Raw genomic sequence first — 19,253 nt, forward strand, 5'->3', positions numbered from 1 at the left:
ACCTCCATTGGGGCCTGGCCCTCCCCTGGGTCTGTGTCCCCCCCGGGGCCTGGCCACTGCCAAGGCCTGTCACCTCCATTGGGCCCTGGCCACCTTCCCCCCCCTGCCACTGTCAGGGCCTGTGACCCCCACAGGGGCCTGCCCACCCCCAGGGCCTGTGATCCCCACTTGGGGCCTGGCCACTCCCAGGGCCTGTGACCCACCTCAAGGCCTGGCCACTTCCAGGGCCTGTCACCTCCATTGGGCCCTGGCCACCTTCAGCCACCTGCCACCGCCAGGGCCTGTGACCCCCACTAGGGCCTGGCCACCCCCAGGCCCCCCCGCGCCCCCCGCCCGGCTGCAGCGCGCTCCTGCGCCACCAGGCGGCGCCCACTCGGCGTTGCGGGGGGTGACGTCATCACAGCGCGCCCAGCTGCCGTGACGCGCCGGCTCGGTGGGGCAAGATGGCGGCGCCCAGCTGTAGCGCCGGTAATGGCGGCGCCGCCGCCGCCGCTCGTTACTGCCTGGTGAGCGGCATCCCGGCCGCGCTGCGCTCCGCCCAGCTCCGCGCCTACTTCAGCCAGTTCGTGGAGGCCGGCGGCTTCCTCTGCTTCCACTACCGTCACCGCCCCGAGCGCCCGCCGGCGGGCGATGGCGAGGAGGCCGCGACGCCGCGGACTTGCTCCTGCCTGGTGGCCGTGCAGCCCGGCCGCGCCCGCCGCTTCGTCCGCATGTACTCGGGCAAGCGCTGGGTCGGGCCCGGCGGCGCCTCGCTACCCGGCCGCTGCCTCATCTGCAGGGTCCGCCTCAGCCCCGGCACAGGTACGAGTGGGCACCGGGGTGGGGGAGGGCCGGGCCGGGCCTCTCCTTGTGGGCCTGGTAAAGGTCCGGTGGACCCGTTGGGCACCGGATCCACCCTCTGCGGGTCTCAGCAGCCAACCTGAGAGCACTGGGTGGTTAAAACCCCTCATGGAGTTTCCTTAATGCCTTAAATCCATTATGAGGCAAGAAGAGTCAGTCTGGGGTCTGCTCATCCCCCTCCTGCCCGGGAGGGCCTCGATTTACCCCTCTGGTGGAGTGTGTGTTCTCTCCCAAACCCATTCCTTCTCTCCTCCAGGCACGGAGACGTTTCCCTACAGTGGAGACAAGACAGCTGCAGGCGAATCTGTTGCAGAAGCAGACTTGAAGCAGCTTCCCGAGTTCAACCCCCCTTCCTTCATGCCTTATGGGAACGTGGGCACCCCCTTGAAAGTTTTTCTGGAGCTGATCCGGGCCTGCAGGCTGCCTCCCCGGATTATCAAGAAATTGCAGCTGGATTTTCCAAAGACAGGCTCATCCCGTAGGTATGGGAATGTGCCTTTTGAATACCAGGACACTGAGACAGTTATAGAAGAAGAAAGAATTTACACTGCCACGGGGGATGAGATCACAGAGGAAGAGGGGCCTCTGGCAACATCTGAGGTGACTCACCCAGCCAGTGCTGAGGAAGATGAGGAGGGGCAGGAGAAGGAGAAGGAGAAAGAGGAGTCGCACTCGGATGACGTAAGTGGATTTTTCTAGCACTGTCCGAAGTTAGCAATTGTAGCTGCAAAGCTGGGAGGGCTGATGTAACTCTCTCAGTGCTTATTTTTAATCTTTTAATTGTATTGTATAAATCACTTGACTAGAAATGGTGTTAAAATACAGTTGTTCACGTTTTGATGCACTGAGCCCCTTGGCACGTGAACAGCGTGGGCATTAACACCTCCAACGCTGCTTGTCCAAATCAAGGCAGTTATAGGGCTTGAGCCCAAAGGTTTTGGTCCAGAGGAGTGAGCGCAGGCAGAGGCTGGTGCTGTGGGAGCAGATCTCTGCTCTGCTGCACGGCAGATTGGCCTGACTCTGCTGTTGCTTGTAAATGAGGTGACCGGAGATTTGGGAGCACGTTTGTGTGCCGCAAACAACACGCGGAGCTGTACAAATGGTTGACCTTGAATGCTCCTGTGATTGAAGTTAGTCGTTCTGAGAAAAATGGCTTTCATGACAAAGACTCCTAGAAAACTGGGCTGGACAGGCTCTCCAGAGACTATCTCGCTCCCTCCACCTGACAGACGCCTGTCTAGCCTGTTCTCACAAACCTCTGTTATTACAGAGGCAGCCCAATCCCGAGGCAAGCCATTCCCGTTCTTTGCTATACCAGAATTAACTTAGATGCCAAATCGGTGCTGCAATTTTATGCCATTAGGTTCCCCTAGCAACAGCGGACACAGAGAATGCTTTGTTCCCTCCTTTACAAACTTTTTATTGAGTCTTTTCTTCTCCAGACTAAACAGACTCCTCTAGCTGTTTCTCACAGGCTCTGTTTCCTGGATCTCTGGCCATTCTTTTGGCTGTTCCTTGGTTAATGTCTTCCTTGGAGGGCTCTGCCCAGAACTGGGCAGGCAGCAGTAAAGCTGTCAGTCTGATCTGTGTCTGTGCCAGCGAGCTGCTTCACTGGAACCGACACAATCTCTTTAGGGATCAACTTGAGTGGAATTAATTTGTTGCTGACTTTACGTACAACACACCTGCTCCTTAAATGGGCATCTTTGCGTTACGGATTGGGTACGCTGCTGAAAGCATGCTGTGAAGTGGGTGTGATGTGGTATTTTTCACCACTTCTGTCTGCTGACTCTGAAGATGGCATTAGTCACGGGAATGAGGTCATCAGTGCTGGTCGTGTTAGTGCCTGAAAACAGCAGGCTGAGACGAGCTCTGTCGACAAAGCTGTTTCGTAGGGAAGGTGAGGGTCAGGGGAGCAGGGAGGAGGCTGTGTGCTGTTGGTGTCACCCACCTTTCACCGGCTCCTTTGCAGGACAATGATACCTGTGAGGAGTGGGAGCGACACGAGGCTCTGCACGAGGACGTGACCAAGCAGGACCGCACAGAGGAGCGACTCTTTGAAGAGGAGATTGAGCTGAAGTGGGAGAAAGGCGGCTCTGGCCTTGTCTTCTACACGGATGCTCAATACTGGCAGGAGAAGAATGGAGGTAACATTGGTATTTGTGTCACTGAGCCACTAACCACCATGAGCTGGGGGCCCAGCCCTGCAGGTAAATCAGGTATAACCCTATATGAGCATTCCAAACCAGCTACAGATATGAGCATCTTGCCATCACTTTTTAAACCTTCCCTCAATCACAAAACCTGCCGTGGCTCAATCCAGTTGCCAGAGACCCCAGCGGTCCCACTGGCAGCCCGTTGTGTAAGCGCTGTGGTGTATGGAGTCTCTGATACTGTTTCCTTCCCGTTTTGTTAGAGAAAATGGGGAGCTGGGCCAGCAGCAAACAGCTCTTCTGCATCAGACTTCCACAACCATCACCAAAACTGGTGCTTTCCTTCTCTTGGCAGACTTTGATGAGCAGACTGCGGATGACTGGGATGTGGACATGAGCATCTACTATGACAAAGGTACCTGAGCTGAAAACACCCCCCCGCAACCAAGGAAACCAGGGAGGTTGGGAAATTCTGACCCTGCATAATTTCTGCAGTGGGGTTCTGTCATCCTTTGAAAGCATCCAAGATGTCAGTGCACTTGAAACAATGTTTTTCTTGTCTGGCAGTGAGAGTTGCCAAAAAGAACGGGTTCTGCCTCCTTGTTGCATGGTGCTCTGGGGGAAATGATGGTAGAGAACGGCTTTCCTGAGCTGTGCTGCTCTGACTCTTGCTTCTTTCTCCCTAGATGGAGGTGATAAGGATGCTCGGGACTCGGTCCAGATGTGGCTGGAGCAGCGACTCCGGGACGGTTTGGAGGATGGGTCTGTTTCAGGGCAACAGATTGGCACCTTCGAGAGATACACCAAGGTGAGCTTTGGGAGGGGACGGGGCAGGACAGGAGAGGCTGTGGTGACGATACCCAGAGGATGTGGGCTAGGGAGAGGAGGGCTCTGGGAAGATGAGGGTGGGCTTTGTCCAGCAACTCTGTGACATTTTTTCCCCTCTCCCAGGGCTTTGGCAGGAAGGTGCTGGAGCAGCAGGGCTGGACAGAGGGGCTGGGGCTGGGGAGCAGGAACTCTGGAATGGCTGAAGCTCTGGACAACGAGGGTCAGAACCCCAGATGCAAGAGGGGGCTGGGGTAAGTACCCAACCCTGCCCTGCCAGCCTGTGGTCAGAGCCTCTGCCCGGGCTCTCTGCGCTGACACAGCAGCTAACAGCCCGCAAAAGGAGCCGAGTGTGAACCAGAACTCTAGGGCTTGTCCCAGGGATCTGGCTTTCTCTGCGCAGCTGGTGGCAGAGCCTGTCACAGAGCTCCAGAACTGAATATGCTGCTCTTCCTGACGGTCTGGTGCTTCTTAGAGGAGCTTGTGGTGTTAGAGTAGGACTGGAACAGTTTGCAGTGCACAGGCACGGAGGGAGAGCTGTGCTTGGGGACTGAGGGTCACCTCTGCTACAATATTCTGGTGGGGAGAGCCCAAGCGACGTGAGCTGTAGCTGTGCACCGTCACCCTTCTCTGGGGTTTCTGGAGGCTTTGTGTGGTGCTGTGTTTCACTGTGAGGCTGGCTTTTGTTCTAGAGCAATGTTGCAGCCGGGAATAGGACAAAAGTCCTTATTGCCTTGTCTTGGTCCACTTCTCCCCTGCAGCGTGTGAAGGAGATGAGCTGGGACGCACGGGCGTGTCTGACTGCCTCAGCAATGTTGGGCCAAACGTTTCCTGCTTCCCTCTAGGTACCACGGGGAGAAACTGCCAACTTTCAGCAAGGTGAAAAAACCCCGACGGGACGCTCCCATCCTCATCTCTACCATCTATGATGACCCTGACCCAAAGGACAGCGGTGACCAGCTGCTCAGGCGCCAGCCACCCACTGCCATGAAGTACAGGCAGGACATGGCGTTTGTCCGGGCGTCACACGGTGCTCTGGGGAGCTTCAGTGCCCAGTCACGCTGAGCGGAGACTCACAACCTTTGTACTGGTTCTGCTCCTGTCGAGCACAGGCTGGCTCCTGGTCTCGGGTTTGGAGCAGAGTGTTCAAATATTTATTTTTGGAAGAAATACAGACTTGTAACAAAAATTGCCTCAGTGTTGTGGTTTGTTTTTTTTTTTTCCCCCTCATTGAACCATTCAAATGAGGGGAAATAGTGCTGGTCCTGGTTGTTCAGTGGGAGCGGGGAAGGGTGTTGTGTTTGACGAGCAGTTTAAAGCCGATACTACTGCCTGGATCAACCAAGCTTGGGTGCTAGGTCAGCCTAAAAAAACCAGAACTCATAGTTTGTGGCTGCTCGAGACCTAGGGAAGGACAAGTACAGACAGGGCCAGCCGTGGCACGGTAACTGTCCTGCCGAAAGCTCGCTGCTGGCCCGCAGCTTCGCGTTGCTTGGGCGTGACAATCCCACACTCCTGGGAGAAACTCGTCAGGATGAAAGACTCGTCCTGGCAGCCTCCGGAGGAATTCTGTGGGAGGCGTTTCCCCGCGGTCGGGCGTAGCGGGTGCTTCCTTCCACAGCTCTCTGACGTGCCCCGTTTTCCTGATGCAAGCACTCTTCTTGGCGGAGGGGGAGAGCCTTCATCCCAGTGACCCAGTACTGGGGGGTTAAATGTGAACTGGTGAATGCGCAGCTGGCAGGCTCCAGCTTGGCCACGTGCATCTTCCTTAAGGTTATCGCTGTGTCAGGGGGGTGCAGGGTGTAATTTCCCCTTCTCTTGGAGACAGCTGGGGGTGGGGTTGTGCTGGTGAGAAAAGGGGCCGGCGCCGGGACTCGAACCCGTGACCCAAACCCCGATTCCGGGCTTCGGATCTCGGGTTCGCGTCCCGGTGATGGAGGAGCTGCGGGTCCCTCCGGCCGCCCGGGGGCGCCGTGGTGGCGGCGGCCGTTCCTCACCCGGAACGCGGCGCTCGGGGCCCCCGCGGCGACCCGGACCCAGCGCCGGGGGCACCGGCGGCGGCGGGCGGTGAGCGGCCTAACGGGAGGGGGGCGGCCTGACGGGATGGGGACGGGATGGGGGGCGGCCTAACGGCAGGGGGGGCGGCCTAACGGGATGGGGGCGGTGTAACGGGACCAGGGGCGGCCTAATGGGACAGGGGGTGGCCTGCCGGGACTGGGGGTGGCCTATCGGGATGGGGAGGGGGTCGTGAGGGAGATGAGGGGGGTATGAGGGATGAAGGGACCTGGGCAAGGAGGGGGGGATGTGGGGGAGAAAAGGGGGGCGTGGGTCAACGGGAGGTGTAGGGGAGAGGAGGGGATGTGGGGGAAAGGGAAGCGAGGGGGGGGGATATGGGGCTAACTGGGGGTGCAGGCAAAGGGGTGTGGGGGGAGAAGGGACATGGGGGGGGGAAGAGGGGATATGGGGGTACAGGCAGAGGGGGGGATGTGGGGGGAAAGGATGTCAGAGGGGAAAGGGGGACATGGAGGGAAGGGGGGCTATGGGGAGAAGGGGATGTAGGCAAAGAGGGAGACATGGGGGAAAAGGGGTCATGGGGAGAAGAGGGGGCATGGGGGGACACAGGGGAAAAGAGGGATGTGGGGAGAAGAGGGGACGTGGGGAGAAGAGGGGATGGAGGAGAGGGGACATGGAATGTGAGGGGAGAGGAGACACAGCAGGAAGAGGAGACACGAGATGTGGGACATGGGGGAGAGGGGATATGGTGGGGAGAAGGGATCTGGGGTGGGGGGAGAAGCGTGTGAGTGAGGGGACGTAGTCTGGCGTGGGGAGAAGGGAGGATGTGTGGAGAGTGGGGGTATGGGTGTTACACGGGGAGGAGAGGGGACACGAAGGAGAAGAGGGACATGGGGATGGGCAGAAATGGAGCGGAGGACGTGGGATCAGGCTGGGGCGAAGGGGGGAGCTTGCGGGCGCTGCCACATCAGGAAGGACCCAACTAGGGTAAAACTCGCCCCCCACACAGGCAGGAGTAGGGGTCTGTGTCCCACAGGCACAGCCCTGTGCGTCTGACTGGGGGTTTGCGCCTGTTCTCAGCCACGGCATCACCATCTGGGGGGTGACAGGGTAACGTGGGGCTTGGGTGCGCAAGGAGTGACACAGTGGCGCTTTCCCTTCCTCTCCGCCCGCTCCCTGGGTGTGAATTCCAGTAGATCGCATTCGTATAAATGCAAATAAAATGGTAAATGGGAGCTTTTCCTTTCTTAGTCAACAGAAGGAGAAGGAAATGAGCCGACATGTCTGAGGGCAGCAAGGGGAGCTCGCTGGCCTTCGGCCAGGTGGTAATCGGGCCTCCGGGCTCCGGGAAGACGACCTACTGCCAGGGCATGCAGGAGTTCCTGGGCAGGGTCGGGCGCAAGGTGACGGTGGTGAACCTGGACCCCGCCAACGAGGCGATGCCGTACCAGTGTGCCGTGGACATCGCCGAGCTCATCACCCTGCCCGACGTGATGGAGAACCTGAAGCTGGGGCCCAACGGGGGGTTGATCTACTGCATGGAGTACCTGGAGGCCAACTTCGACTGGCTGCAGGAGAAGCTGGCTGCGTTCAGGGGTCACTACTACTTGTTTGACTGCCCAGGGCAGGTGGAGCTCTACACCCACCACGACGCCCTGAAGAACGTCTTCGCGCAGTTGGCCAAGTGGAATTTTAGGGTAGGTTTGGGGCTCCGCAGGGAGCTGGGATCAACGCCCAGCACCCCACGTGCTTGTGCAAGGGGCTCGGAAGCTGTGAGACGCACGGTCGGAGCTTTTGATTGTGGGTACTAATGACGGTTTGCTTTACTAACCTGTTTGGCCTTTCACGAGAAATTATTAGGGAAGGAGGGGAATTTTGTCCCATTTTACGCTCAGAGGGATTGGAAGAGAGGTTTATTCAGGTCATTCAATGCAGTGGGATTATCAAGAACAGAAACATGGGTTCCTTCTGCGCTGTATTTTGGAGCGGGGAGGTAGATGTGCGCTGGGTGAGAAATTCAGGCGTCATCTCAGGCCCTACCTGGCTCTCCTGCAGCCAAGCCGAATCGCTCTGCACGTTGTAGTACGTGCTCGGAGCTTTCTTGCACAATGGAAGATGCAAATGAGGAAGAGCAGGTGAGAAGAGTCCCATAACCAAGCGAACTTGCTTATGTTGCATTTGTTTTGCATTTGGGCCAAACCATGAATGTGCAAACCCTGTATGGTGTGAGCAAGAAGGGCAAGTTCATTTGCTTGAGAATGTCACTGGGAATCTGCACACTAGAGGTTATTTTTATTCAAATAAATGTACGTGAAATTGTAGTTACTAAAAAAAGATAGTTACACTGCTGTTTTGCTGCCCGCTTGAGTGCTTACACCTGCCCGTGAGCTTTAAACTGGCTTTTTTTGCTGCAGAAGCATGGCTGTGACTCAACCACACTCGACTGTAGAGCCCTGAGTTTGAGTAACATTGTGTAACAGGCAGTAACATAACAGAGATCCGGGACCACGTTGTTACAGCTGCACAAAACACAGGGAATCAAACTGCTCATTAATTTAATTATTAATTATTATTTCAAACCGCATGACAATTGGTTCTCCCAGCAGAGCGTGGTGTGCGACAGTTACTGCTCCTGAGCGTACGCTGTGCGTGAGCGTTCCAGTGGGGAAGGTGGAAATCAGGAGGCAGTTGTGTCGTTCAGAAGGAGAATTAACTCCAGCTCCCACCCCCAAAAAACCCGCAGAGTTCAGACAAGCGTGGAAACTTCATCTGCAGAGAAAGGAGCCCTGAGGAAAGGGAGAGCAGTTGCGGGTTTAAGTGTCTTTCAGTGCTGCTGGTGGAGCTCAGCACCCCTGTAAGCCTCCCCACGGCCCTTTCTGTGCATCAGCACCCTGGATCCTGAATCCCCAAGGTGGTCCGTGGGTTTGAATGTGGTGATATAGACTTACGTATGTGTGCTCGTGTATATGAGAGTGCTTGATACGCAGGAGCTGGAAGGTAGGAGGAAACTTTCCCTACGTGGGAGTCTCTGTGGTTATAGTCAGGTCTGCACAGACGTTGTCCTACAGCTGCTTCTCAGACTGTCCCAAAAGCGAGCGGATGGATTGTCACGGGTCTGACCTTGTGCTGTCCCTTTGTGCCTTTGCTGTGCAGCTGGCTGCGGTGCATTTGGTGGATTCTCACTACTGCACGGACCCTGGCAAGTTCATCTCTGTTCTCTGCACCTCGCTCTCCACCATGCTGCACGTGGAACTGCCCCACGTCAACGTCCTCTCCAAGATGGACCTGATCGAGCAATACGGCAAGTTGGGTAAGAGCCTTTGTGAGGGAGACACGTGGAATTGGGCTGCGTCCGGTGCAAATCAGCTGTTGGGGTACGGTTTAATGTTGCTGGGAGATGGTGGGGGAACTGGGGTAAATCTCCCTGCGTTCTTCAATTTACAAATTGCCTTCAGAGCTTCTTGGTGTTTCCCTTTTAGCTTTCAACCTGGATTACTACACGGAGGTCCTGGATCTCTCTTACTTGGTTGATCATTTAGCTTCCGACCCCTTCTTCAGAAATTACCGCCGCCTCAACGAGAAGCTGGTGGAGGTGATTGAGGACTACAGCCTGGTGTCCTTCGTTCCGCTCAACGTCCAGGTGATGCAGCAGGAGGAGTGGGGCAGAGAGAGCAGGGAGTGTTGGTAGCAGCTGCTAGAGCCATGAGGGCTGAAAACCTTGGGGATGGAGGAGGACAGTGAAACACACTCAGACTTGTAAATACTCTGTGGCAGCCAAGGGACAAGAAAAGGCTGATGAGCTTGGGGCTATGTGGGCCTTGTGTCCTGGGGTGGGGAATTAAGACTCCCCCTTCATTCAGCTCTTCTGTGCCTGCATTTCAAATCTGGGCAAAGTATTACCAAATTAGGGAGCACGAAATAATTAGAAGACTGGGAGGAACACATTTGGGAGGAAGGGCTGAAAACGTTCATCTGGTAGTTCGCAGAAGTGTCGACAAAGGCAAATGGGCTGAGACAAGAGGCGATGAAAGGGAGTGAGAGGGTGGAGGGTGTCAGCCAGCCCCCCCTCTGGCTCAGGGGGGCCGGCAGCATCCTTGGGGCACTGGGTGGGTGGCCCAGAGTCTTGGAGAAAATCCGTGGTAAAGCCCAGCGCGAGCTCTTGCCTCCAGGGAAGGACCAGATTCCCTGTGTGTCATCTCCCTCCCTTTCAGGATAAGGAGAGCATGCGGCAGGTGATGCAGGCAGTGGACAAAGCCAACGGCTATTCCTTCGGAGACCAGGAGCACAGGAGCCTGGAAGCTCTGATGTCGGCAGCAGTAGGAGCCGATTTCCACTTTACTTCGTATCCTTCTCCACTGAGCCTCTGTTGTGTTGAGTTTTAATTTCTCTTTCCCTGGGGACTGGAGGTGGGGCTGGCAGTTTGCAGGCCCAGGTCATTACTAACATCGTCCGATGCTGTTCGGTGATGGCACGGAGCGAGAGCCCAGACCTTAGCAGACAGTTGTCCACACCAAAGCCACCACATTTGTTGCTAACTGGTACTGTGAATGTGGGAGGAATCTTTTGTCAACTTTCCTCTCTCTCACACTCACTTGGACTGCTTCGTTCCACCTCATCCAAACCATACAATTGTCGGGTCTGGGATCAGCCAGAGCCAGAAATAACTCAGGTGATGCATGCTGCTGCCAGCACTGCCTCTTCCTGCCAGCCTTCAGGCTAATGTGGGGCTGGTTCCTCACTGAGGACGTTAAGAGCTCCTTGCAGAAGGGAGTGTTTGAGCCCAGCCCCTTGTTTTCCTTAATTACTGCGTTATCAGCACACTTGCAGTGCAGGAGAAGTATGTGCAATCTCAGGACAAAGCTGTGGAAGAACAAGTGATGGATCTGTAACACACCCACCTCTTCTACAGCTGCTCTCTGTTTTGACACCTCTCCTTTTCCTACCCGGAGCTTAAGGGTTCTCTCTGCGTCCTGTGTCTCAGAGCAAGTGAAAGCCTGTCCAGGCGGAGGTCTGGCTGCTGGACTCCCTCTCGGTAAGGGTTTGACCTCTTGTGCTTCAGCCCCGCTGCACAGAGCAGTGTTTTTGCAGGAAGGTGACGGCTGAGCACGAGGCAAGCTGGGTCTTTCCTCAGGAGCAGGGGAGATTTAGCCAGGTGAAGGCATGGTTAGCAAGAGAAGAGGAGCAAGATGAAGGAGACTGACCTTTGCCAAGTCTCCTCCCCATCATGACCAAGGTAGATCCAGAAAAAGAAAAATCAGTTTGAGCTGTCTCTTCTGCAGTGACACTTGAGCCCAAAGTTCTGTGTTTACTGCATAGGAGGGACGTGCCTGGGCCTCGTGCTCAGGAGTATCCAGGCTGAGAAGCCTCCAATCTGTCTCAAGGAGGACAGAAAGATGGTTGTTTTTCTTTTTTTTTGAATAATGATGGACTCTTTCTTAATAAAACACTCCTCCGTCTTGCTTTAATCTTCTGAGTTTGCTGAACCTGAATAAATAAAACCAAAGTGCTACAATGCCCAAGGCTAAAAAGCCTCTGGTGGGAACGTCACAGCAGCTGGCGCGTTGTGTGCTTTGCAGAAAGGCTCCGTGTTTGCGACGTCCTCTTCCTCTATGATCTGCCTGAGCTACAGACAAAGCCTTTGCTGGAGGGAGGGAGGGAGGGAGAAGAGCGACTGTGGGACGTGAAAGCAGGTCACTCCTCGTGCGTGCTTATCCAGGGGCCCAACGCTGGCCTTCGGTGTGCACACAAACTGCAGGCTCAGCTTTTGTAGGCCCTGTGTGACTCGGCAGGAGGTGGGAGCCCGTGGTTGGCCTTTCCCAGCAGCTGGCTTGTCTGTCCCCATCCACCTTCCTTTTTCTGGGCTTGCTTTCTGTGGTACCTTCTCCAGCTCCCAAACCCTGGGGCTTCCCCTCCTCCCCGTCATTAATTCCCTCTCGCCAGCTGGTGACACCACCAGCCTCACGTGCCACCTTCTGCGTCCCCGCTGCAAGACAGCGGCCACCCCGAGCAGCCCTCCCAGCGCTCCCGGCAGCTCACACAGCCCCACGTAGGGTGGGAGCGGGTGAGAATCCCGGCTCCCAGCTTGGGGTGCAGACTCAGCATCGCCTCTTGCCCAAGACCTTGCATAAGATAAGGCGGCTGCTTTGTGCAGGTCGGTTCGGCTCCTGGCAGAGCGGCCGCGGACCACCGGCTCGGTGAATCTAAATGTGAGCGGGGTCTGGCTTAGCAGGGACTGCTGCTAGGCAGGGAATTCAAACTAAATTTTCCTGCATCTCACAGCTTTGGGGCCAGGCGGAGCTCCAGGGGAGAAGGAGGGAGAAGACACACACTTCCATGCGTGCACACAGCTTGTGCTTTAACCAGATCAGTTCTCAATTAAAGACTGCGCTGACATTTCAAATATAAAAGTCAAATTCCTGTCTGCTGTCAGGGCCTGAGCTCTTTTCCCAAGAGCCCAGGGACTTCCCTGGATGTTCCTGACTGAAACCCAGTGGCTGCATTTCAGCACCATGGGAGGCTGAAGGTCTGGAAGCCCATGTAACCGTAACAGGAGCTGAACCTCCAGCCTTGCCTCGTGGTCTCGCAGACTCGTCTTTGATCCCTGTAGTTGCTGTGAAGGGATGGAAGATGTGATCATAAAAATGTGAATTTTATGGTGGCTTTTTCGTGGCTTTGAGAGATTTGGTGGCTTAAAAGGGTATTGTCAGGTCAAGCTGGAGTTATGCAAGAGCCATCAAAGCTTTTGTGGCTGTTTGGCTTTTTTTATTTTAACACCCAGGCAGTAGCTGCAGCGCCAGCCCTGCTGTGCTGTGCCGGTGCTGGAGAAAATGGCAATCAAAGGTGAGCGAAACCTCTCAGCTCAGGGAACTTCTGCCGCGTCCGAGCCAAGAAATGCTCAGGCCTAAAAGAGCTACAGCTTGAAGAGCGCAGTGGGTTTGCACCGAGGGGCTCATTGCAGCCCAGGTTTGGAAATCAGGGGCTGACTTGGGCCCCGCAGCTCAGCAGGGACAATACTCGCTGCTCCTGGTGAAGCAGACGATGGTTCCGCAGCAGGCGGGGATGGCCGGGGACCCTGATGTGAAATCCAGCGACTCCTGCACCCACATGTCCTCACATTGGGAGGGGACGGCCTCGCCAAGGCTCCCGGGGCTGAGGGAGGTGACACCTTGGCTCCTGTCACTGCCGTTGAGCAATCAGCTGGGGCGAAGGGCCAGGATTAGTCACCCCAATCGAGGCACATCCCTGGGGGGGGGGGGGCAGGCTTTCTGCCGAGCTGGTCCTACCTGCCCCGGCCCCTCCAAGCCTGGTGCTGGCAAAAACTGAGCCCACCCCGACCTCACCTGGGACCTCCTGGGCCAGACTGAGCACAGCAGGTCATGTTTTTGGGGATGGAGGGGTTTGGGCTTCAGTTGCAGCCACTGAGCCGGGGTTTGCTGTGCCCCCCACCTCCAGGTTCCAGCCCCAACCCCTGTCTTGCAGCCGGGCCACCTCACTGGAGTCCTGGACCCAAACAGTCACCACAGCTGCTGCTGGGAAGGCAGCAGCACCCCAGAACTGGGTTAACCCTCCCCCCGGCAACTGCAAGTCCTTTTCCATAGCCCAAAACATGGTGCCTGGATCAGGCCAAGCCAGCCAGCCACATGCAAGTGTGGCTACCAGGATTAAATGCTGAGCATTTTTGGCAGCCCCCAGCCATCACAATGTGGGTCAGGACTTGGCCCTGTGCTGGGAGTCTTGCCAGGGCTGCGGGATGGATGAGGGTGTGGGCTAAAATCCAGAGGATGGGGCCAGCATGACCTCACAGCATCTGCCCCAGAACGGGTCAGGGGGCTGCTGGCTCCATCATGGGGCTCCTGCTCAAAGGCTATGAGTTTCCCCATCAAGTGCTCTCTAAGGTGGCATGAAAAGCCCCTCCAAAAACTAAAAAGCCCCCAGACCAGGTCCCCCAGGGCAAGCCTGGCACACCCTGGTGCCTGCCTGGCAGGAGGCTGCCCATCGCCACCCAGGGCCAGGGGTGACAGCCACCCAGCGCCTTTCCCCTGGGTGACACCAGGGTGTTGGTGGCTCAGCCTCAGTCCTGTGGGGAGTTGTGAGAGGTGGGGACAAGAGACAAGCCTGGCTGTGGGTCCTGCAGCCCTCCAGCCCCACTCCAGACTGGCAGAGCCTTTTGCAGGCAGCGTGACCTAAGTAGGAGCATCCCCCACTTGCCCTCAGAGACCTGTTGCAGTAGCCTTAACCCCATGGCTGCTAGCCACAGTGTGCATGGGGCTGTGCCAGGACCCTGCACCCAGGGCCTGGCTTGGGAAGGTGGCTCTAGGGTGGGGGACACTCCCTGGTCCTGGGGCACCCATGTCCTTTTGCTCTTCTTTGTCCACTAAAACACATAAATTGGAGAGTTTTGCTGTGTGCCCCTTCCTGGGGGGGTGACAGAGATGCTGAGAGCATCCTCCCAGCCATGGCACAAGGGTGGGGATCAGGGTCCAAACATCTCCCTGGTCCCCTCTGTCTGGGCGCCACCACCCTGCATGGAACAGGGGGTCAGGAGGATCCCGGGGAACACCCCACACTCCCCACCAGCACAACCCTCTCACAGGAGGTGTCACAGGGGCCTGGGGGACTCCTTCCCAGTCCCAAAAAGCTGCTGGACTGGCTGGGAGGCTGAGGAGCATCATCCTCCTACACGGCCCAACCAGGGTGCAATTTCAGGTGCTGTCGAAATTGGTTAACTCGTGGGAGACCAGTGGGAGCCCAGTTGTCCTCCTGCCCCCGTGGGCCCCGAGAAGCAGCAGGGACAGACAGCCACCCCTGTTAACCCGGGCACCAGCACCCCTCATCTCCCACCTCATCACTCCCCAGTTTGACCAGCCCAGGCTGCTCGTGTCCCCAGACCGCCGGGTCAAGGGCCAGCGAGAGCCCTTGGCTCGTTTTTCACGTCGGCCAGCCCCGGTTTGGCTAATTACAGGTCTGGGGCTGGTTCCCAGGCTGGGAGTGCTCAGGGCCGGGCGGAGGCCAAGCGTCGGGCCCCTCGCTGGCCTCCCCCCCAGGAACTGGCTGGGCTCCCCGAGACTGCCGGGGGCCCCCCCAGCTCAGCCAGGACCTGCTGAGCAAATTGCAACCTGCCAGGGCCGCTGACCCGGTCCTTGGCAGGGCCAAGGCAGCACCCGTGTTTGCTTCTACAAGATGCCATGATGGGAAGGGACTGGGAAGGGGCAGGGGGTGGGCGAGGGGCTGAGGCGGGGGGCTCACAGGGGTTAATCCCCTCTGCTGGGCTCTGCTCCAGGTGACTCGTCCCATCCAGGGCGAACGGGTTCTGGTTTGTGCAGCTCAACCTCTCCCAGCAGTCAGCACTTTCCCACGGCAGAGCCCTGGCAAACCTCATCACACCCCAGGCCGGTCGCTGCACAGGGTCAGCAGCCCCGTGGGCTTTGCACTGGGTGCCCCACGATCCTTGCACACAACGGAAGGCGGGGCAGGGGGGTCACTTCATTGGTCGTGCCTCAGTTTCCCCAAAGCCCAGGAGCATCTGGCACCCCAGGAGCCGGGGCTTGGCCATGCTGGGGCTCGGGGCTGGCATGTCCCCCACGTCCCCAGTTGGGGACCCCGCTGAACCGGGATGGCACGTCCTGAGTCACGGCGCGTTTCCTCCCGGCATCCCGGTGTTTCCCATCAAAGGCCGGCTCCTGCCCAGCCCTGCTGTGCTTGATCTGATGAGCTCATAGCCCAGGGTGCCATGACTGTATTTTATTGTAATTATTTTTCATGTCGAAACTCGTGCTGGCGGCGGGAGGAGGGGGGGGCTGCGCTCGGTGAGCTGCACCCTTCGCCGTGGCCGGACGCCAGGGCCAGAAGTGCTGAGCTTTTGCCCACTCCAGCACGTCCGGACCTTGACTGGGATGTCCCCACCCCAATGACACCCCAAGGCTGTCCCCATGTCACTGTGTCCTCCCTTAGGGGAACACACCCCCCACCCTGGACATAGAGGAGACCTGGTGGGGGGGACCTGCACAAGGGCCTCGGTGATGGCTTTTGGGGCACTGTGGGTTTGCACCAAGGGGGTGGGACACCCCACTGCAGGGTCAGGGACCTCGGTGCACCCCGCAGAGCAGCCAGTGCTGGAAATCACGGCAGCTCGTCCGCGTGGGGCTGCCAAAACCTTCGCCCTGGGGAGGCAGAGCCCACCCCTGAGCCCTTCCTTCCACAGGCTGCCGAGGGACGGGGCTCGCTGGGCACCCCGAGACCCCGTTGTGGGGCTGGGGGGGGGTGGGATCAGAAGCAGCCGAACCGGTGCTGCAGAACCCGGGGGACCCGGCCGCTCCCCCGTCCTGGCGGGGCAGGAGGCGAAGCGGGTGCCTGGCGGCGGCGGGAGCTGCCTGGACACGTGCGCGGGGGAGACACGAGGCAGACCAGAGGCAGGCGTGCAGGAGATGGTTTATTGGAGACGCACAGAGGCTTTGGCAATACGCGACCCCCCCCGCCCTGGGATGGGGGGCTGCCCGGACCCCCCTCTCAACCCATCCCGGCCCCTCACCTCCTCCCGTTGCAGCTCCAGCCCTCTGGAATGGTGGGTTTGGAGCCGGCACATGCTGGGCTGTGCCTCTTTTCTCCCCAAAATGTTAAATAGTTGGGGGGTGGCAGCCCTCCGGGATGGAGGCACCTCCTCTCCCTCCCTTTCCGCCCCCCCAGACAAGAGCATGGGGGAGAGGGAAGACTGGGGAGGGGCCATGCCAAAGCCGCCCAGCAAACACCACACATGACCCCCCCACTCCCAGCATCCAGGCTGGGGGGGCTGTGGGGGAGCCGAGACGCCTTTCCCCCCCTCCCAAAAAAACAAAAACAAAAAAAAAATCAACCAACCGAAAAAAAAAAAAAAACCACGAAGAGATGCCGAAGGGACTGGAGTGGGGAGGGGGCAGGTGGGGGCTGGTCCCCGGCTCCGCGGGGGCCATTCAGTTCTTGGGCTCTTCACCAGCCTCGCCGCCGTCTTCTCCGGCGCACTCGGCTGTCCATAGCGTGAGGTTGTCCCTGAGCAGCTGCATGATGAGGGTGCTGTCCTTGTAGGAGTCTTCGCTGAGCGTGTGCAGGTCCCCCATGGCCTCGTCGAAGGTGGTCTTGGCCAGGGAGATGGCCTGGTCGGGGGCGTTGGCGATCTCGTAGTGGAAGACGGAGAAGTTGAGGGCCAGCCCCAGGCGGATGGGGTTCGTGGGCTGCATCTCCTTTTTGCTGATGTCCATGGCCTCTTGGTAGGCTTCCTGGGCGTTGTCTATCGTCTTCTTGCGCTCATCCCCGGTGGCCACCTCGGCCAGATATCGGAAGTAGTCACCCTTCATCTTCAGGTAGAAGACCTTGCTCTCAGGGTCGCTCGCCTTCTTGATGAGATACTTGTCCAGCAAGGCCAGGACGTTCTTGCAGACGCTATTCAGCTCCCTTTCCACCTTCTCCCGATACTCGTTCACCAGCTGCGCTTTGTCGTCCCCCTCTTCGGTTTTGTGCTCGATGCTGGAGATGACCCTCCACGCCGAGCGCTGGCACCCCACCACGTTCTTGTAGGCGACGGAGAGGAGGTTGCGTTCCTCGTTGGACAGCTCGTCCCCGTGTTCCACCACCGCCTTCATGAAGTCCGCCATGTCCTCGTAGCGCTCAGCCTGCTCGGCCAGCTTGGCCTTCTGCACTTGGTGGTTTCTTGCCATGGCTGGGACGCGGGCGCAGGGCAGACACTTGGGCGAGGAGCGGGGCCGGGAGCCGTCGGAGCCTCTGCCGAGCCCCACCGCCGGGATTCGTTTTTGGCTGAGCGTTGGAGCCTCGAGCGAGAGCGGGAGGAGCCTGTGAGGTCGAAGGAGTGTCCTCCTCCTCCTCCTCCACTGCTTCCTCCCTGCCGAGCCCAGCCTTAAAAGGAAAATTGCCGTGAATCATCGCCCGCAGGCGGTGGGCGCTGGGGAAGGGGCGAGGGGAGGTTGGCCAACGCCCTGCCCTCCCCTTGGGTCCTCGGGGAGGGCTTGGCGGTGGGTGCAGCACCCATGGATGCCCTGAGGCTCTCCCCCCCCCCAGCCAACACCCACCCCGGGGCTGGGGAAACGCCCGTCCCGCTGCTACAAGTGCTTGGAAGGGGGACAGCTGGTGGGTTATTGTTTTTGGAGGGGGGGTTACACAGAGACACGGCAGCGTTCAGCTCTTCCCACTCCCCCCTCTAGAGAAATGGGCCATGGGGTGTGTCTGGTCATAGAATGGTTTCTTTCCCCCCCCCCCCCCAAATCATATCACTGTCGTTTTTATATGGTGATTAACTCACTAGTAATTGCGAGGGCTTGACGGGCAGGTATTTATTCCCACAGGTGGGGAAACCGAGGCAGAGAGGCTCAGCAACTCGCCCAAGCGCCGCAGGAGGGACCGCCCCAAAGCAGGGCGCAATCGCCCCGCGCCTTTGAGCCGCCGCGCAGCGGGACCAGCCTGACCCCCCCCAAAACCTCCCTTAGTCTGAGGGTCTGGTGTGAGCCCGAATCCAGCCGGTGACAGGGAAACCCCCCCCAGCCCCGCTGGCCCCAGGGCTCCTCCACTGCTCAGCCCAGGGCTGCATTTCCCCATCCCAGCATCTCGCTGGGGACTTTTCTCCTCTCTCAAACTGTAGTTGAAGAGTTTTGGGTGGGTGTTTTTTTAAATTTTTTTTTTTTTTTCTTTTTGACACGAACTCGCTGTAGGTGCTGGGCCGCCAGTGGAAACGTGCCGCCCCGATTAGGATCTCTGCTTCGCGTTGCGCTGCAGTTTCACTCTCATCCTGCTTAAGCTTGTTGCCACACGCCGGGTGCTGGCGGCTACTGGCCGTGCTGGCGAAGCCTTGGCCTCGCCGCCTGCGCCAATCCCCGGCCTTATCTGCCGTGCGGGAGCCGTGCGGGGAGGGCAGGGTGGGGCGGGTGCCCGGCGGCACCGAGCCAAGACAAGAAGGGGTGGTATTTTTTTTTTTAATAATCAGCGTGACTCGCTGCTTTACTCATCCCTGCAAACAGCCCCCGGTGCCACCCCGGCCGGGAGCGCCCCGGCCCCGTCATCCCCCCCCTGCCTTGCTCGATTGAGGCGATGGAGGACGTTGGGGATGGAAGATGCAAAGAAGACCCATAGATGCTTTTCCAAACCAGCTGCAGCCCAGGAAAACGCCCCCCCAAGCCTCCAAACAGTTCCCTCCCCACCCTGGTGAGGGGGATTTGGGGCTGCTCACCCGCTCCCGGCCAAGCCTCCGGGCACATGGTGGGTCTGGGGTACCCCTGCCCATGGAGGGGCTCACAGCACAAGGGCATCCAGCTCCACCAGTCTCCCGACAGCCCCCCCCGTGTGTCCCCCCCGGAGCCATGCCACGTGCAACGCCTCGTCAGCAATTAGAGCTCCTTCCCCAGAGGAGCGTGATCCACCGTGGGAGCAGGTTACGCCCCACTG

The 19,253-nt window shown here is 58.4% G+C and overlaps 3 protein-coding genes across 5 annotated transcripts; 2 read left to right on the forward strand and 1 right to left on the reverse strand.

Moving 5' to 3' along the window:
- Positions 1 to 428: 428 nt before the first annotated feature.
- GPATCH3 (G-patch domain containing 3) lies at positions 429 to 5,007 on the forward strand. The gene is made up of 7 exons (XM_074894492.1): positions 429 to 801; positions 1,097 to 1,521; positions 2,813 to 2,987; positions 3,349 to 3,408; positions 3,680 to 3,801; positions 3,945 to 4,072; positions 4,664 to 5,007. Exons 1-7 carry the CDS (start codon positions 444 to 446, stop codon positions 4,881 to 4,883), a joined length of 1,488 nt encoding a protein of 495 aa, XP_074750593.1. The 5' UTR covers positions 429 to 443; the 3' UTR covers positions 4,884 to 5,007.
- An 840-nt stretch (positions 5,008 to 5,847) lies between these two features.
- GPN2 (GPN-loop GTPase 2) lies at positions 5,848 to 11,296 on the forward strand. 3 transcript variants are annotated; one of them, XM_074894424.1, is made up of 6 exons: positions 5,848 to 5,885; positions 7,083 to 7,528; positions 8,985 to 9,141; positions 9,311 to 9,471; positions 10,043 to 10,173; positions 10,648 to 11,296. In XM_074894424.1, exons 2-6 carry the CDS (start codon positions 7,112 to 7,114, stop codon positions 10,718 to 10,720), a joined length of 939 nt encoding a protein of 312 aa, XP_074750525.1. In that variant the 5' UTR covers positions 5,848 to 5,885; positions 7,083 to 7,111; the 3' UTR covers positions 10,721 to 11,296. The 3 variants fall into 3 exon arrangements, with proteins under 3 accessions (XP_074750525.1, XP_074750526.1, XP_074750527.1); XM_074894425.1 differs by lacking the exon at positions 5,848 to 5,885 and adding an exon at positions 6,811 to 6,941; XM_074894426.1 differs by lacking the exon at positions 5,848 to 5,885 and adding an exon at positions 6,834 to 6,957.
- Positions 11,297 to 16,464: 5,168 nt separating this feature from the next.
- On the reverse strand, positions 16,465 to 17,567 carry SFN (stratifin). Its single transcript, XM_074894280.1, has one exon. The coding sequence runs from the start codon at positions 17,516 to 17,518 to the stop codon at positions 16,778 to 16,780; it is 741 nt and encodes a 246-aa protein (XP_074750381.1). The 5' UTR covers positions 17,519 to 17,567; the 3' UTR covers positions 16,465 to 16,777.
- Positions 17,568 to 19,253: the final 1,686 nt, after the last annotated feature.

This window comes from Strix uralensis, chromosome 25 (genome assembly GCF_047716275.1).
Source record: "Strix uralensis isolate ZFMK-TIS-50842 chromosome 25, bStrUra1, whole genome shotgun sequence".
Lineage (NCBI taxonomy): Eukaryota > Metazoa > Chordata > Aves > Strigiformes > Strigidae > Strix > Strix uralensis.

Excerpts from the sequence above, each read along its gene's own strand:
- SFN (XM_074894280.1), bottom strand. The coding sequence starts at position 17,518 with ATGGCAAGAAACCACCAAGTGCAGAAGGCCAAGCTGGCCGAGCAGGCT.
- GPN2 (XM_074894424.1), top strand. The coding sequence starts at position 7,112 with ATGTCTGAGGGCAGCAAGGGGAGCTCGCTGGCCTTCGGCCAGGTGGTA. Across the intron at positions 9,472-10,042 it reads TCGTTCCGCTCAACGTCCAG|GATAAGGAGAGCATGCGGCA; the intron begins GTGATGCAGCAG and ends CCTCCCTTTCAG. Across the intron at positions 10,174-10,647 it reads GCCGATTTCCACTTTACTTC|CACACTTGCAGTGCAGGAGA; the intron begins GTATCCTTCTCC and ends CTGCGTTATCAG.
- GPATCH3 (XM_074894492.1), top strand. The coding sequence starts at position 444 with ATGGCGGCGCCCAGCTGTAGCGCCGGTAATGGCGGCGCCGCCGCCGCC. Across the intron at positions 3,409-3,679 it reads GAGCATCTACTATGACAAAG|ATGGAGGTGATAAGGATGCT; the intron begins GTACCTGAGCTG and ends CTTTCTCCCTAG. Across the intron at positions 4,073-4,663 it reads AGATGCAAGAGGGGGCTGGG|GTACCACGGGGAGAAACTGC; the intron begins GTAAGTACCCAA and ends GCTTCCCTCTAG.